At 40.0% G+C, this 18,024-nt stretch overlaps 1 protein-coding gene and 1 long non-coding RNA gene across 3 annotated transcripts in view; one reads left to right on the plus strand and one right to left on the minus strand.

Moving 5' to 3' along the window:
- Positions 1 to 3,171: 3,171 nt before the first annotated feature.
- MAT2B (methionine adenosyltransferase 2B) lies at positions 3,172 to 17,271 on the plus strand. The gene is made up of 7 exons (XM_038413613.2): positions 3,172 to 3,443; positions 8,419 to 8,613; positions 9,591 to 9,705; positions 10,138 to 10,290; positions 11,834 to 12,027; positions 13,975 to 14,088; positions 15,650 to 17,271. Exons 1-7 carry the CDS (start codon positions 3,228 to 3,230, stop codon positions 15,818 to 15,820), a joined length of 1,158 nt encoding a protein of 385 aa, XP_038269541.2. The 5' UTR covers positions 3,172 to 3,227; the 3' UTR covers positions 15,821 to 17,271.
- LOC119860209 overlaps positions 14,909 to 18,024 on the minus strand; it is a 44,713-nt gene continuing 41,597 nt past the window's right edge. For both annotated transcript variants that reach the window (XR_005294459.1, XR_006283195.1), the window contains 2 exons: positions 15,437 to 15,529; positions 14,909 to 15,133 (listed from right to left, as the gene is read on the minus strand). This is a non-coding gene — a long non-coding RNA (uncharacterized LOC119860209). The remainder of the gene's footprint in view (positions 15,134 to 15,436; positions 15,530 to 18,024) is intronic.

Consider the following 18,024-nt stretch of genomic DNA (forward strand, 5'->3'; position numbering starts at 1 on the left):
AAAAAAACATTTGTAATGTCTGTTTCTAAAATTAACAATTATTCCTGGGATTTGCTAGGTAATGTCAAAGCAATACAACTCAATTCTTGCTTTCAGAAATAATAAGGCCCTGTGAATATCAGTTTATTTTTGCTTAACTATGCAAAAGCAAATGATACAACCAAAACTAGAAATTCCTAAAACTGAATAAATGCCTGTAAATAGTAGAATTGGTCAAGAATTTTTTAAAAAAACATTTTTTGTCAGAAAATGTCACTTCATCAAAATTGAAATTGTTTGTGGGAAAGTATCTGCTTCAATCAACCTCCCCAGTAGAAAAATATTTGAAAAAAAAAAAGTTTAGAAATTGCCAAAACATTCTGATGATGATTTTCAGAATCGTAGCATATGTGCACAGATCACATTTATTTAACTGGATTTGTGAAACACTGTATGTTGAGCCCATCCTTCAAGGTGTTGGTCACAGATACCCTCAACTCCCACTGGAAACACTGAGAATTGAAGGAGCTCAGCATCTGTAGAATCTGACCTTGTACTCCTGGTCCTTATGTTTCAGTAGAGACCAGCAGTCTTGTTTGATGTGGCTGTATTTGCTTGAGAAGAGTGATCATTGCTATCTTGCCATTAAATCTACTTTTGTTTATGAGCAGGAAAGAACTAATCTGTTCCTTATCTAGCTCAGAGTCTGGAGGCTGATTAATTTGTACTATCTGGATAGAGTAGCACCAATCCTTGTCCCTTCCCCATTTGTACTAAGAGGAGAATGACCAGCTGTTTCCTGTGGAGAGCTAATTTCTGCAGTTGGAGCCACTGTGGATACAAACAGCTTCTGATATAAACAAGTAGAAGTGAATGGAAGGTAACAATTCTACTTCCAGTGAATTCTAGAAAGAATTCTGCCTACAGAATTCATATTCACCAGCATTAAAAAGTTATGAAAAGGTACATTTGGGAAGACAAACTGGAACACACATTTAAAATTTACTGAAATTCATTGGCCGGGGAGAGACTCAAGCCCTGTCTTTGCTAGAAAAACTACCTTACAAGTCTAGTTTGCAGTGAAAGATTATTCAGTGTAATCCAAGGATAACAAGCTCCAAACATTACACTTCCCATCTATTCCTTTGAGGTCAGGCTTCAGAATTGCCATCTACAGCAGCGTGGCTAAACCTCAAATGGCTGTTTGGGGAGGCACAGCCTTCCCTACCGGGCCCTCCATACAGCTTGTCAAACCTGATGTGGCCCTCGGGCTAAGAAATTTGACTACCCCGTTCTATAATGGAAAAAAAAAAAAACCCTCATGATTTTTAAGCCAGTTTTATGACTGTTGGAGGCCTGATAATTTTTGAATGCTTGAAGTTGGCAATACTGCTATTAACATTAACCAGGTCTACCATGGCTGCAACAATAGTGATATGCTGGAGAGTCATCACTATCTTTTTTGTAAAGAAAAATTGTTACTGTTTTTCCTTTTTGGCAGGTGAACATCACATAATTCAGCTAAAATGTAGACAAGGAACAACCAGGTTCCACACTGATTCAATATCTTTTTACTAAAAAAAGCAAAGGAGTACTTGTGGCACCTTAGAGACTAACAAATTTATTTGAGCATGCTCGGGGGTCGCATAACTAGTTAGCATGCCAGAGTCTCGTTTGTTATCGGAATTAACCAGACAAATCGCTCCACCAACTAAGAACGGCCACGCACCACCACCCACAGAATCGAGAAAAAGCTATCAATCTGTCAATCCTTTCCGTGTCCAGGACGGCTTTTTACTGTCAAGAATGGGTAATTTTTCCAGTCTAGAAATAGCAAAAGAGGCACCCCCGCCTAATACACTACATAACCTTGCCTCACATGGATTCAAGGTCCTGTGGGGGAAAAAGGATATTATATTGCTTAAGTCAAATATTTATTCACATAAGGAGGTAGAGTGAAGGTTACACAGGCAATCTTAATTTTGACTTTCTGATTCTTTATAGCCTCACTTTCCAATTTTAACATACTTAATATTTTTAAATATTTAATATATTTTAAATGAATTTCACATAAAAGGCCGAGTTCTGTGCATAAGTGAGTTAAATGATTTTAGCTACGTTCAGAGATTCTTCTTCATGGAAGCACGTGTATAGTTATAATTTAAGGACACCCAGCCACATTGGCCATCCCTGAAATCCTCATAATTGGGCACTATGATTTTAGAAAACCTGTGCCAAAGACTCTAATTGTTCAGCCACTATTTTGATAGGAGAATTTTGTTCCTGGGATTAAAGGTATCAGGGGTTGCAGCGCCAATCTGTATGCAGCTTGAGAGTGGTTTGAGAAAGTAGCATTAGGGTACCAACTCCACGTGCAAAGCAGCAGATGTACTATCACAGCGCAAGCTGCGATGGACCATGGCGTGAGAAACCCACAGGACACCTGAAGTACTGTAGATCAGCAGTTCTCAAACTTCATTGCACTGCAACCCCTTTCTGACAACAAAAATTACTACATGACCCCAGGAGGGGAGACTGAAGCACTAGCCTGTCCGAGCCCCGCCACCCTGGACGGTGGTGCCAAAGCCTGAGCTCCACTGCCTTGGTTGGGGAGCCAAAGCTGAAGGACTTCAGCCCCAGGCCCCCTCCCATATCTTGCACCCCTCTGCCCCACCCCTCCGCCTGAAGCCCCCTCCGACACCCCCAATCCCTCATCCCCAGATGGAGCCTTCCCCCCACGCACCCCTGCCCAGAGCCCCCTTCCACATCCTGAACCCTTCTGCCAGAGCCCCCTCCTGCACTCCAACTCCCTCCTCCCCAGCCCCACCCCCGAGCCCGCACCCCTGCCCCCGCCCACTGAAAACGAGCGAGGATGGGGCTGCCTCAGTTCGCAGAGGGAGCTGAGCTCTGGCACAGTGCTGGGGCCTGCCAGGGACCAGCCCTGTTGGCCCCGATGCCCGCAGCGGGAGGGCTTGAGCCGGGCCTCACCAGCACCCGCCCGGCCGCTGGCCCTTGCCTAGACCAGCACCAGCCAACTCAGCCTTAGCTAAGTCCGGCCTGGGAGCAGCTGACTGGCTCCTCTGCCGGGCTAGGCTGGGCCGCCGACTTACTCCTTCCTTCCCGTTAGTCAAAACAAAGCGTAATGGGGCTCCTACGCCTTTAAGAAGCTTGTGGGCGCGTGTGAGGCCCCCTCCGGCCAATGGGCTCGTTCCTGAGCCCCGCGCGTGAGCCGGCCGAGAGCGGGGCCAATGAGCTGGCGGGAGGGGTCTTCGCGTGCCTCACGAACCGCTCGTCTCAGGAGCCAATCAGCTGCTGAGCTGCGCAGCGAGCGCGGAAGCGGCCGTCGGTCGCGCCGGGAGCGAGGGGGTCGGTGGCGCAGCGGGAGGCCGAGGCCGGCGGGGATGGTTGGCCGGGAGAAGGAGCTCAAGATCCGCTTCGTGCCGGGGCACTGCGAGCTGGTGGAGGTGAGCGGGGCGCGTTGGCGGCCTGAGCGCTGGGGCAGGGTGCGTAGAGGCTCCAGCCACCGTCACCGACTCGCCAGACCCTTCCCCTGCGGCCTGCTTCTAGCTCTCCCCCATAGGCCTGCACCCCGGAGAGCCGTCGCCTTGCGTCAGCGCCGCATCGGGCGAGCTCCCGGCTGGGTCGGGTGGCGCGGTCTCTCGGCCCCTCCCCCCCTCTCCCGCAGCGGGTCCGGGGGAGCGGGACAACTACACTCCTGTGGCGTGGCTCTGAGTGGAGACCCGGCTCCCGAGGAGCCTGCGCGCTCATCAGCGGGCCTGCCCAGTCCCACCCCCGCTCTCCAGACCAGCCAGGGTCATCTCAACAAGCCGCCCACTGCAGAATGAATCCCTTAGCCTTGAAATGAGTGTTCCTGCTGCCAAGTCTGAGGGAGCCCTACACCAAACCCAGCCAGACAGCAGCGCTCATCAGTACCGCATTAAAAAACAGCACTGGACATAAAGAAGGAAAACAGACCTAATTAGATTTCTGGGCGGTAAGAGGTAGTTATTTATGAAACTGTCATTCGATAACCTGATGAAAAGGTTCCTTCAGCTTCCTGTTCCTTGCGGGAGGGGGGGAAGTAATCTATTTTTGCATTATCTAAATGTATGTATTCCATTTATTTGAAGATAATATGTTTAGTGCGATCTATTACTACCACTTCTGTTGTATATGCTCTTTAATTTGATTTTAATAAACCAGGCATGTGCCTCATCCAGATGTTCACCTCTGGGGGGAACAATAGCACTCTTTTTCTGGTGGTCTAAGACTCTATCCTTATCCCCTGAGGAAGAAAGGGAGGCATTGTTCACAAGATATTTTCTGTATAACTGCATCACCACTAACCTTGCAAACATCTAAAGGTAGACATGGCATACAAAAAGCTCTTGCCACTTGTACAAGTGGCTCAGATTTTATGTCAGAATTTTTTTTTCGAGTAGTCTCAGGGCACCATTGTATCATTTGAGTCCCCTGAATTTTGCTGGTGATATTGGCCTGGGATTAGAATTTAGAAATTCTGACTCCTAGTAACCTGCTAGGTAACTGTTGTGGTCATATTTTTTTTTTTTTTTTTTTTTAAGCTTGAGAGTATTTACAAGCTTCATATATTTGAACAATCTGGGACCCGTCTACCTTTTTATTCCATGACAAAAGTGAAGAACCTAAGGAATGCTTTTACTTTGCAGAAGAATGTTCCCTGTGCAGGCCTCTTACCTGAATTTGCTGCCTTGGAAAATCCACCTATATCTATTTGATTCTGTAGTTTTTTACTGATTGGTGGAATGTGGATTAATGACTAATTTTCTCATAATTTTGTTTTATATTCATGTTGTAGCAATACTTTTACTACTGATTATAGGTGTTTTTGTCTTTAATATTTGCATTGTGGTGTTTAAATAGTGTTAGAAGTGTTTTTCAAAATTTTGGTAAATAAGTGAGAGAGATTAAATTTCCCTCTAGTCCAGGGGTGGGCAAACTTTTTGGCCCGAAGGCCACATCTGGGTGGGGAAATTGTATGCTGAACCATGAATATAGGGCTAGGGTTGGGTTGTGGGAGGGGATGCGGGAGAGGGTGTGGTGTGCAGGAAGGAGCTCAGGGCAAGTGGTTGGGGTGCAAGAGGGGTACAGAGTGTGGGAGGGGACTGGGCAAGGGGTTGGAGTGTAGGAGGGTTGCGGTAGGGGGCTCAAGGCAGGGAGTTAGGGGCTCAGGGAAGGGGCGTTGGGATGCAGACTCTGGCCTGGCGCTGCTTACTTCGAGCAGCTTCGGGGTGGCAGCAGTGCACAGCAGGGCTAAGGCAGCCTCCCTGCCTGCCCTGACCCCACACGGCTCCCGAAAGTGGCTGGCATGTCCGGCAGTGACTCCTAGGGGTGGGGTGGGGCAGGTACCACCCCCTGAAGCTCCCATTGGCCGCGTTTCCCTGTTCCCAGCCAATGGGAGTTGCAGGGGGCGGTGCCTACAGGCAAGCGCAGTGCATGGAGCACTCTGCTCCTCCTCCCCAGGGCCGCAGGGTTGTGGTGCCAGCCGCTTCTGGGAGCAGCGCAGGGCCAGGGCAGGCATGGAGCCTGCTGTAACCCTGCTGCGCCACGGGGCTGGCAATCCCGTGGGCTAGATTGAAAGCCCTGATGGGTGGAAGTTTTCCCTCCCCTGCTCTAGTAAAATATTTTGATATGTTCACTTTTCTGTCTTTACAACTCAAGTCTGTCAGCCTTTTCATCACTTTTATTCTTTTCTGAGATCCAATTCATTTTTGTTGTTGAGGGTGTCCAAAACTAACTGGAGTATTCTAGGGATAGCCTTGACAGTGACTTCCCAGTTCTGATATTTCTGTGCATGGTATAGCCCAAAACAGCATTGGTTGCCAGTTCATATCCAATTACTGTGTATTGTCATCACTGAATTATATTGGCTTTGAAATTTAAAGGATTTTAATAGTTGAACTTCATTGTTGTCTCATGCTGTCAAGCTCTTAACTCCTTATGTAGTCTAGATTTCATCTAAAATATTTTTATAACAGCTTTCAAGGTGAAAGCTGAAACTTTCCACCTCTTTCAAAAACTTGTACTCTTAAATTGCATTCAACTAGTGTCTACAAAGGAATGTTGTCTTTTAAAATATTCTGTTTCTCAGCTTTTGGCGTCATTGTGTATTCATTCTTTTTATCTGAAAGAGAGACCTCTGATTAAAGTTCTTTTGATCTTATTTCAGACTTTACTGTTAAATAACTCAGGTTAACATCCTAGTTTGTGCTTCAAAACTTCCTTTGCCTCTATCCTCAGTGAACACCTAGAAGAGTGAGACATATCTGTACAGTGTGTTATTTTACTGTTATATTCATAGTTGGAAGCGTTTGAATGCAAGTGATTGCTTCTCAATTATAAAGAGTGCCTGGAAATCCTGGCTGCAGTGAGGCTTCCTTGAACAGTAACTTGAATCTGTTAATTTCATAAAACTTGCATGTAACGGAATGACACTCAAAACATTACAGACTATTCTTTATGTGGCTTTATATTTTTAACTTAAATCATATAGAGAGAAATCTTATTGGAAACCTTCATATCCATAACTAGCTTTTTGGATGTATCCTCCAATCAGGCAGGACTACAGTAAAACTCAGACTGACATTCAGCAGTCATGTCACAGTTTTAATATTAAAATCAAAGTATCCACCCTCTTGTAATTTGATATAAAATGGGATTGGTAATTTTAACAAGCTCAAAAAAAAAGTTAGCAGACCTGTGCAGCTTGAGTTACCTAGACACAGCAGTTACCAGACATAACTTGAATATATAATATTCACCCCTGCCCCTTTTAGTTAGAGAAATGCAGGAGCAAACAGGAATCTCTTCTTGCAGAAAGGGGAATGTGGAGCAAAACAAGGAGTTAGGATTTAAGCTTCTATATCTTCTGGTTTTAAAGGAAAATCTTCTGAATGTGTTCAGATACGGTGTTGTCACTGAGTCTGCAAAAAGACTGCTCCAGTACCTCTGTAGCTGATTTCCTAAGGAACCTTGAAATTGACAAGACTTGTGAACAGAACCAATGGAAGTAACTCTGTCAGTGCTCCTGCTGACACACACAACCATGAACACCATCAAAGGCACCCACTGGATCTGCTTGCAGAGCAAACATTGTTGCTTCAGGGAGGCATTCAGTAAAGAATCAATGCAGTGCTTATTGTGAGTGGGTTATGTATAGAGGTTGGAAAATCTGATCTATTTCATACTTAGAATAAATTTGTTCTGAACCTATGGCAGATGTCTTCTATCTGCTGGCAGACTGAAAAGACCATGATTGTTTATCCCAGTCTTTGAAATGGTTTCCTGGTCATGAACTTGCTTACTCATTTGTGCTGTCTCTTCAAGGTAGAGTAACAGAATACAAATTGCATTTACTTAAACTGTTAAAGGTTATCATTTTGCTTAGATTTCATCAGATGTGGTCTCAGTTTCTAGTGCAAATTTAAATGAGCATCCAATTTTTGACTTGTAAATTCAGAATGATTCTCTAAAACATCATCCAGTTACCTGACTAAATTTAAGAATAACATATTCTTGCTTATAATTATAGGGGAAACAGCTCACAAACCCTATATTGAGGTTGCTAGTCACTTTTTATTATTAAAGATTCTTGCACTCTCCATTTTGTATGTAATTTATATAAATTTATCTGTAGGTAATCTTGTTAAGCACTGAAGTATGCTTTAGTATACCACATGGACAATTGGAACAGTTAAATAATCAAAGCATTTTTCTGATGCATCTTGTCCAACTAAACATGAATTGTGCGAGTATTTTATTAATTATTTGCCTGAAATATTCCATTTACATCTCAATTCTGTAGTGAGCTCCTGATGGGAATACCTCTGCAGAATCCTTTTGTAGTGAGTGGGACTCTTCCTGGGCACAGAGGCTGCCCAGAAGGAGCTCATTACAGGATTAGTTCACAACTTTTTCAATAAAACATTCAGAGTCAGATCTTCAGAAGCACTCATCACTTAGCAGTTCCTGTTGTGCAGGGGAGCTATTGAATTATGAGCTCCCTTAAATATCTGACCCTTTGTTTTTTATATTTTTCAATTCTTTGTTCACCTCTACTGACATAAATAAGTTTTTGAATGAAGCTTTGCAGTTCAGATCTCTGAAATGTAACATAAATGTGTATCTATATTTGCTGCTGTAACATCATCCTATGCTTTCAAGTATTTAAGTGATACATTGAGCCCTATAAAGCTTTGTAATATGTAATCACTACGCTTTTGAAAACAGCGAAGAAAGCAAACCTGAACATTTTTCAGGAATAATATGATCACACTCATTTGCACTGATTATGGTTGCATTCAAATAGCAAAACATTAAACTGAGACATTAAGTATAATGGAAAGAAATAAAAATGTATTTTTTTTTGTTGTCCCCCCCCTTGCCCCCCCCCCCCCCCAGGAAGATGTTAATATTCCCAGTAGACGTGTTCTGATTACAGGAGCTACTGGGCTTCTTGGCAGAGCAGTGTACAAAGAATTTAATGAAAACAATTGGCATGCAGTTGGCTGTGGATACAGTAGAGCTCGACCCAAATTTGAGCGGGTTAATCTTCTGGATTCTATTGGGGTTCATGACATTATCCAGGATTTTCAGGTAAGATTACTGGAAGGAAAGAAGAAGCAGACAACTTGCCATATTGCACTGGAGACTATGTGTATCCTTCATTAAACAAATAATTTTAAGATGTCTTGCACCATTTAGCTCATATGATCCCAGTGGCACTACAAAATCCTTCTGAGTTAGTAGTTTGGAAGATGATGGCAGTTTTCTTGTTCCTCTAATTTGTACAGTGACTGTGTACAAACCCTGTGTTTGTTGTATTTAGGTATATTACGCAATCAACAGCAAGTCAGTGTAAACACACCCATTTAGTAGTTAAATAAAAAGCTGTTACATTTCTGTAATGATTTGTATGGAGACAATGCAATGTCACAATAAGGTTTCATTACACTAAAGATGCAGAATAATTGTATACCTTGTTCCTCTCATGGCAGAAATCACCTTATAACAGCCAATGTTGTGTTTCACAAACTTCCAAGTTGTTTCATAGCTTCCAAGGAATAAATTTTTAAAAAGCTTATTCTAGAATAAATCGGGACCTAGTCTAGAAAAAAGTTAGGAAGCTCTTGTGCCTGGTCTACACCTGCCAAGCAAATCATTTATGAACTCTGCCTTAATACCATTTAAATCTAAGTTGGTTAGTATTGTTTAATTATCATTGCGGATGATTGGGTATTGTGTCTAACCCATATAATCCTTAACACTCAGATGAGAACAAAACTCCTTGCTGTAAGATAGATATTATTGAGGATCATGGCGGCAAAATTACTAAATGAGATCCTTAGGTATTTATTATAAAATCTTAAGGCAGCTTTATTCTGTTGCATTTCCAAAAGAAAGAAAGCTCTTTGAGATTTCACAATAAATTATGATTGTTGTGGATCAGTGCCACAATTAAATCAAAATACTAGTTAGTTTCTCTGTAGATGACAGACCTGGTTTCTATGTTGAGGGCACAATTGCTATTTTTTTATTTTGTTCCTCATTAAAATTGAGTCTTTAATTTTCAGCCTCATGTGATAGTGCATTGTGCTGCTGAGAGAAGACCAGATGTTGTAGAAAGTCAAGCAGATGTTGTTTCTCAGCTCAATGTGACTGCTTCAGGGAACTTAGCAAAAGAAGCAGGTAAAGAGACTGAGATTCTTTTTTTTTGGCCAGGATACTGCATTAATTTATACAGTGGCATAACTATGCATAGCACTTCACCTAAATAAGCTAGATAGAAAGCTTGTTGAGGCAATGATGGATCTTGGCTGTTTAAGTGTGAAGACTGCACGTGTGTGTGTGTGTGTGTGTGTGGGGAGGGGGGATTATCAAGGTGACAAAGTCAGGGAATGAAGTGGTGAGAAGACAAGGGGATAGTATTGAATCTAGAACACGAATTTTTTTCCATCTATGACTGTAGTTTCATACTGAAAGTATGAATTATAGTGAATTTGAATAAAACAGAGTACAAATGTCTTTAGGTGCAATGAATAGCAATTTTCCCTTCTATCACTAAAGGCTCATAGTAAGTTTTTTTTTCTTTCTTTTTCCCTCACACATCTTTTATCTTAGCTGGAGTTGGAGCATTTCTGATCTACATTAGTACAGACTATGTGTTTGATGGAACAAATCCTCCTTATAAAGAGAGTGATGCACCAAATCCCCTAAATCTTTATGGTAAAACTAAACTAGAAGGAGAAAAGGCAGTCCTTGAAAATAATGAAGGTAAGAATACAATTTAAAGCCTTCCATTGAAGTTTTTTTTTCTTCTCACTTTGTTACAGATGAGCTAATAGGTCATATTAAATTAATAAAATCATAGACTCTAGATTTGGAAAAGACCTATTAAAACATCTAATCTAACTTCCTGTCCCTGTGGGATTGTTTTCTCTTTCTTACAAGTGGAATCTAATTTTCTTTGCTGATGTTCCAAATCTCCATAGCTGCCTTTGTATTATTTATGTCCTAACTGTTTACAAAACCTCCCAATTTAGTATGATCTATTCATTTTATTAAGATGCCGTTTGCTCCCTCTTCTGGATTGGTAATGAAGGTAAGACTGGAACGAACACTACACACCTTCCCCAACTCAGTACATTGCTATGTTTCATAACCCTTTGGTTATCGTGTTTCAGTCAGTAATCGGTCTGTGGCAGTATTCCTGTGTAAGCAGATTTAAATTGATTTTAAGTAAGATATCATCATACACTGAATCGGTTGTTTTACTAAAATCCAAATAGTACATGGATCACTCTTTCAACTGTTAACTTTGGTTTCTTTTATTATAGAATTACAATCAAGTTTGTATTGGAAGATCTTTATATATTTGTATTGTGAATAGTCCTATTTACAATTAAGTTTTTAGTGGCTTTTCTTATGATTTTGTTTGTTTTGTTTGAAACAGTGAGAGATCATTTCGCTTCCTTTAAAAACAAAAGCAAAAAACAACAACCCAAAATGGTTCTTTGTTCTTTGTTCTTCCCTATCTCAGTTTTGATAACCTTTCAAAAACTGGTAGTGTCAAAGCAAATGGTAATTCCCTTGCTACGTTAGGGAGTATATCATCCAGACAGCAGTCTTATATATAGTCAAGCTTTGCAAGTGTTCATTAATGAAAAAAATCTCTTATACAGTCTCAGCAACTTGTATGTTCTTCTTCACTTCCTAATTGCCTACATTTTACATATTTTCTTTGATGATATTTTTTTTTAAAAGTAGCCACTTGAGTTAATTTAATTTCCTCTGTTTACTAATTTCTCACTTTCTCTGTAATATTGTTTCTCCCCTCCCCGCACCATGGGTCCCTTATGAGATGCCTTTTGTTCGCTCATTCTCTTTTCTCTGCAAGTCTTGGGTAATTCACCTGTAGGTGCCTCTGCCTGTCCATTAACAGTACAGATCACTGGCATTATAAACACTTTTTGAATAAAAGTATTAGCTATATAAATGTCTACTTTATACAAAGAGGAATAGATATCTTTTGGTGTAATTTTAGCAACTCTAATTTACCATATATAAATGTTTTCAGTTCTACATGAAATTTGATAACTTCATATTGATTAAAAATGAGATGACAGCAGACTGTACACAAGCACAGTTAATACTGTTTTTCTTTTAGGGGTGTGAATATATGTAAAGTTTACCAAATGTCTAAAACAATTTTTATCCACGTTCTGAAATTCTCTTAGGGTTATTCTCAAGGGTTCATTAGGTCATAGTTATTCATAGTTTTCTTTTAACACTTTTAAAAAAAAATTTTCCTCTTTAGGTGCTGCAGTGCTCAGAATTCCTATCTTATACGGGGAGGTAGAAAAGCTGGAAGAGAGTGCTGTGACTGTTATGTTTGATAAAGTGCAGTTCAGTAACAAATCAGCCAATATGGACCATTGGCAACAGAGATTTCCCACCAACATCAAGGATGTAGCCAGTGTTTGCCGACAACTATCGGAGAAGAGAATGTTGGTGAGAAAATGAGTTTCCTTTAGACAAAATACAGGTTGTCTTTGTTTTTTAATTTTCCCCTCCATGCTGTGGTACAGTTGAGTACCAAATCAAATCCAAGATTCTGGTTCTAATTTTCAGAGCACTGGGCTGAGCCTCTGTTACTTCAATAACCACTTCTCTATCCATGACCCTCAATGAGTGTTGTGCTACTTGGGAAATGTTGGAATTGTAAGTTGCAAGGATGAGAGTGCAAGAGCAGGACCCAGAGCTTTCTTAGCTGTTTGCGCACAAGGAAATTAGAATGACCATGAATCTTGCTGTCTCCAGGACTAAAAATGCAAGTCATCAGTTCATCACCGTAGTATTTCTACAATAAATTGTACTCTTAAATTTTCTACTCTTTGGGTTTTTTTAAGATCAACATTGATTAGACTTTATGGTGGACGCAGTTCTTTTAAGATGCTCATGCAATGGTGCTGAGTGTGGTTTAAAAAATATTTGATGCAGCTGCAGAGAGACAGAAGGGGGTGAATGTTGATAGAGGGGTAGGGGCTTCAGAGAAACTGTAAATGCTCCAATTTCTCTGAAATGGAGCATGAGCTCTCTACCATTTTATACATATCCTCATTAAACTGCCACTACAGAGCTCTTCCAGCTGAGCTGTCAGAGTAGGATCATGGAGGAGGTATTCATATATGCAGATAACCCTTGTAATAACATTTAGCTGCTGTAGATAGACTCCAACTGAGAAGGCCAAAGAGAAGCCCAGGGAAGCACCCCCGGTAACAAGTTTCCCTGGAGTGCGTTTTGGGACTCAAAATCCAGGAAGCATTAACTGAATTTTCTCTAATGATCCCAATTTCAAACAAACACAGTTCTGGGGAAATAAGGACTTAGAGGGCTATCCAGGAGGCAGTAGCTCCAAATTTAAGAGGGAGCAGCCCAGAATCTTTATGCGGAGTGCACACTTCTGAGTTGCGCAGGCACGTTCAGTTAATCTGTCCATTGTGTGCACTTCATTGAACATGTACAGTCTAGGAGGGTTTTCAAACTATCATAGTTCTGCAAAACCAAAATAAGTTGTTCCCCCACCCACCCAAACCTGGCAGAAGTACAGCTCACTAGAGAGCTGCTTACATGTCCAAGAGCCATCTTTCAACCTTTAGCTGTTTCTAACTATCCCAGTCCCATCACTCTTCTAAAAACTGCAACAAGTATTTTTTAAAATAAGTGTATTTTTCCAATTTAACTCAAAACTGGCAGGCATAATTTTCCCCCAAAAAACAATTGATAGGAACCATGCATGGAAAAATTCATGTTAAAGTGCAAAATTGCAGTTTGCTGAAAAGTTACAAACATGTGGAAACACTAACTTGAAATTGTCTTGCAATATTAGCTTTGGCAGTCACTATCCAGAAATCGCTATGTGTGAGGTGACAAGTAAATTGACTCAAAATGTGGCATACTACACAGCCAGCCATATTATGTGGATGGGATTGGACTTGTCAACTCTCTCTCTCTCTCTCTCTCTCTCTCTCACAAAATGCCTTTGTTCAGTCTGAGAACTTCTACATAGCCCTCATTTGATGTGAGGGAAAAGAGGGTTCACACTTGCATTATTTGAATTTTGAACTTAGAATGGATTTTTCTATACATTGAACCTTTTTTGTCATGTCATCTTTAAGAGCGCATTTAGTTCATATTCACCGTCTCTGAAAAGTCAGGCCAGACATGTGTAGTATCAGGACTGTGCCAGCCCCACTGATAGCTTTATAAGGGCTATGTTTTTCACTTCCCAAACATCTGCTCAGTCTCTACTCTGGAAATGTATTTGTTCCAGAAATATTTCAATTAATTATTAACTTGTTTTTCAGGATGGTATCATCATCTTTGAATGGCAGCCTGTACATTCTATTTCTGTAAAAGAGCCAGCCTGACTCTTCATCTGTGCTTGTTTCTTTCTAGGATCCATCAATAAAAGGAACATTCCACTGGTCTGGTAATGAACAGATGACCAAGTATGAAATGGCATGTACTATAGCAGATGCTTTCAACCTCCCCAGCAGCCACTTGAGACCAGTAAGTAATGTTGAGGCTATATAAAGGTATAGAAATTTCTGAATGTTTTCATTTGAGCCACTTTCTTGTACTGAAAATACAAGTGAGTCGCTTCTCCTGATAGTGTGAACAATTACATCTTAGTATTGCAAAAGGAAGAATCCCCAAAATCCTTAGTATGGCATGATGTACTGCCAACAACATTGTCAGATATCTTCTGCTGCAGGGAAATGACAGCTGCTATGTTAACTGGATTCTGTTTTTCTATGACAGATGTATCGTTTCAATCAGAAATCAATTTACCCATAAGTACAGTATATTCTTATAGAAATGTGCAAGTCCAGCGTGTAAAGTACTTCTAGGATACAGCTGGCTAAAGCAGAGTCTTTTGATATTTTTAAAGTGAATAATAACCAACTAGCCAACTACTTAATTAGCAGTCATAGATTTAATTTAGCATACCTTAGTTTCACAGACTACTTTTTATAAATTGAGCAATTTCTCTTAGTAATCAATAAAGTTGTAACTAATTGTTGCCTCTTAGATTTTTTCATTAAAGGAAGACTATAAAATTTACTGTCTTTTAATTTGAAGATAATCTCCTTTGTATTGTGGTAATGTTTAAGTTACTATTATTTGTTTTCAAATTCCATTCTCTGAATAGATCTTCATTGTTGAGAGATATCCATGGATATTTAGAATGGTGGATTTAAAAACATATAACCTTTGAGTTTATGTAAAGGAAGAAATTTGAAAATTCTTAGCACCTCAGGATCAGATTTAAAAAAAAAAATCTACTACATATGTTGTTAGTTAGATGCTGTTAACTTCTAGGGTTTATATTTAAAGGTAAGGTGAGACTTATTAGCTCACAAGTTCATGGATTCTTAATTAGTAAAGTTAGTACTGAAATGTGACATGGAAGAAAGACACCTTACACAATACTAGGTTGGTCTGAGATCATATATTTAACAACCTTTACTGTTGGTGGCAGAAGCAGGTCTCTAAAGCATTTTTCATCCCACGAATATGCATTCTTCATCCATTATCCACATCTGCTGATTTCCTGGCCGTTGTTAGGGGAGTGGGGATAAGATATGGAAGAGAGGAGATGACGTGAAAAAACATTAAATGGCTCACTCTTTACCAGTTCAGACAGGTCTGATGCATTTTATAGTTGTCTAGCTGAAGGGAACTCTTCCACTTGTCATAAAGAAGATTCACACAAGGAGCACAAGTAAAATGGGATTTTCTGTTGGGTGGTTAATACACACAGGCCCCCTAAATGCTCTACAAAATGAAAATTTGTTTTCCTATCCTTCTATTGTTCAAAAATTTTAAGTAAAGGAGAAAATGGATTTTAACTTACTTTAATTTGAGATAAAGTCTGAGATGGAGAGAGAGGGCATTTCAGGTGGCAGGAACTCCTTATGTAGGCTTTGTCCAGCAGCGGAAAAATTGCCTGAAGGGAATAAACATATTGAAAGCAACAAATGGTAGTGTGCACTCATTCTTATTTAGAAGCCCCGTTTTTAACTGTATATAGTGTTTCTCTTTTTTTTTTTTTTTTTTTTTTTTAAAGATTACTGATAGCCCAGTAGTGGGTGCTCTTCGTCCGAGGAATGCTCAGCTCGACTGCTCCAAACTAGAGATGCTGGGAATAGGACAACGAACGCCATTTCGAGTTGGGATCAGAGAATCACTTTGGCCTTTCCTTGTTGACAAGAGATGGAGACAGACTGTCTTCCATTAATTTGTAAACTTTTTACTTAAAGTATGGTATGTGGCACTTTTTTAAAAAAGGAAAAAAATAGTTTTGTATGAGTGTTCTTAAAAATTGTGACACTTATGAGCTTTCATTGAATCAGGTAAAAATATGGTCTTGCACTAGTGAAATTGTTAGCCTAAAAAGCTCAATGGCAAAAAATGAACCTTGTTTAAAGTGTTTTGTTTTTCCTTCTATTTGTACTGGTCTAACCTAATATCTGATCCTAGTGAATTATGGTTTTTAATCATCAGTAACATTTCATGCTAAGTATGAAACAGGTCAGCTGGAGACTTCCTTTTGGCTGGAATATACTGTTGATGCTTAGGGTCTTTGCTATATGTACAGTATCTTCTTTGAAGGACCTGGTCAGTTTCTTTATCACCAAAAAAGATTCCACTTTTTAAATTTTAAAGTTATTGTACTAATGTGAGTTTAGGCGAGAATCATTGAAGTTTAATGTTTGTTTGCTTTGAGCTTGGATCAAAATGTTTAAAAGAATGTGAAACTTTATTTTTGCAATTACTGAGTGTAGTTTTTATGCTTGAGATATATTTTCACAATGTTGTACATCTTGGAACTCCTGTAGCTTCATATATTTGTTCATTGTATGCACTTGTCTCATTGTATGCATTTGTCTCTTTTTTTAAAGGTGACCTGCCAAGTGTAGGGAGGGGAAGAAGAGAGGGAAATGGGCTTGGGCCCTCCTTTGTTTTGTGTAAAGACTTGAAGTGTATATTTGTTTTCCTGTTTTTGTTATACTAGAAACTCAGATCCAATGTAGGCTGGAACACTGCATGGTAGGAGAAGTAGTGAAACAAGGGCATCAAAAAGAATAAATGAAAGGTGAACAATTGAGGGGAAGAAAGTCAAGAATTTGATTACAACAACGTAGTTTTCCCTATGAAAACTCCTGAGGTAGGCACATACACTGATGCGGTAAGTGTCTTACTGGTGTAATGCCTACATTAAGGGTTTGCTTAATAACGACAACAGTGTAAGCTCCCTAATGCAAACAGTTTAGACTATTCAAAACTTTGTTCTTATTTGAGTTCAGTGCCCAGTTAACATATCAGAGAATTGATGTATACTAATGTCCTTGTTTAAAGATTCAAACTACCAGTAAGAGCTTGATGCTTACAATATGCCTTTTCTGAGATCTTCCTGGGAGACCACAGAAAACTGGATTTGATATTCTGATCTGAGGCAAAAATAAATAGAAAAAACCTGGAAAGCCTTCAGGCCTTTATGGATCAAAAAGTTGGAAGATAACCAGTTTTAAAAATCTTTTACAGGCCAACTTGAAAATCAGTCCCTCTAATTCCATATATGACATAAGAGTTTATCATAAACTTGTTTTTCGTCTGAAGTCCTGATATGCACACAGTAAGTTATATCTTGAAAATGACAATAAATATATGTTGCTGGCATCAGCGTCAGTGGTTGACTCAAGAATTTTTTCTAAATCTTAACTAGTTGCAACCTCCTTCACAATGTTCATGTGTCCTGGAAGAAATAATGGTAAAATCATGTTGATATACTTCAAGTAAATTTAACTCCCCAGTCATGGGCTAGAGAAATCTAATTTACCTAGATTTCAGTAAGGCATTTGATACCATGCCACATGGGGAATTAGTTAAATTGGAGAAGATGGGGATCAATATGAACATCAAAAGGTGGATCAAAAGGAATTGGTTAAAGGGGAGACTGCAACGGGTCCTACTGAAAGGCGAACTGTCAGGTTGGAGGGAGGTTACCAGTGGAGTTCCTCAGGGATCAGTTTTGGGACCAATCTTATTTAATCTTTTTATTACTGACCTTGGCACAAAAAGTGGGAGTGTGCTAATAAAGTTTGCAGATGATACAAAGCTGGGAGGTATTGCCAATTCAGAGAAGGATCGGGATATTATACAGGAGGATCTGGATGACCTTGTAAACTGGAGTAATAGTAATAGGATGAAATTTAATAGTGAGAAGTGTAAGGTTATGCATTTAGGGATTAATAACAAGAATTTTAGTTATAAGTTGGGGACGCATCAATTAGAAGTAACGGAAGAGGAGAAGGACCTTGGAGTATTGGTTGATCATAGGATGACTATGAGCTGCCAATGTGATATGGCTGTGAAAAAAGCTAATGCGGTTTTGGATGCATCAGAAGAGGCATTTCCAGTAGGGATAAGGAGGTTTTAGTA

This window comes from Dermochelys coriacea, chromosome 8 (assembly GCF_009764565.3).
Source record: "Dermochelys coriacea isolate rDerCor1 chromosome 8, rDerCor1.pri.v4, whole genome shotgun sequence".
In the NCBI taxonomy this organism is placed as follows: Eukaryota; Metazoa; Chordata; order Testudines; family Dermochelyidae; genus Dermochelys; species Dermochelys coriacea.

What these genes read in the sequence shown, in the direction of transcription:
- MAT2B (XM_038413613.2), top strand. Translation starts at nt 3,228, where the DNA reads ATGAGCTGGCGGGAGGGGTCTTCGCGTGCCTCACGAACCGCTCGTCTC. An exon ending in GAACTTAGCAAAAGAAGCAG is followed by an intron (nt 9,706 to 10,137) that starts GTAAAGAGACTG and finishes CTTTTATCTTAG; the next exon opens with CTGGAGTTGGAGCATTTCTG. An exon ending in AGTCCTTGAAAATAATGAAG is followed by an intron (nt 10,291 to 11,833) that starts GTAAGAATACAA and finishes TTTCCTCTTTAG; the next exon opens with GTGCTGCAGTGCTCAGAATT.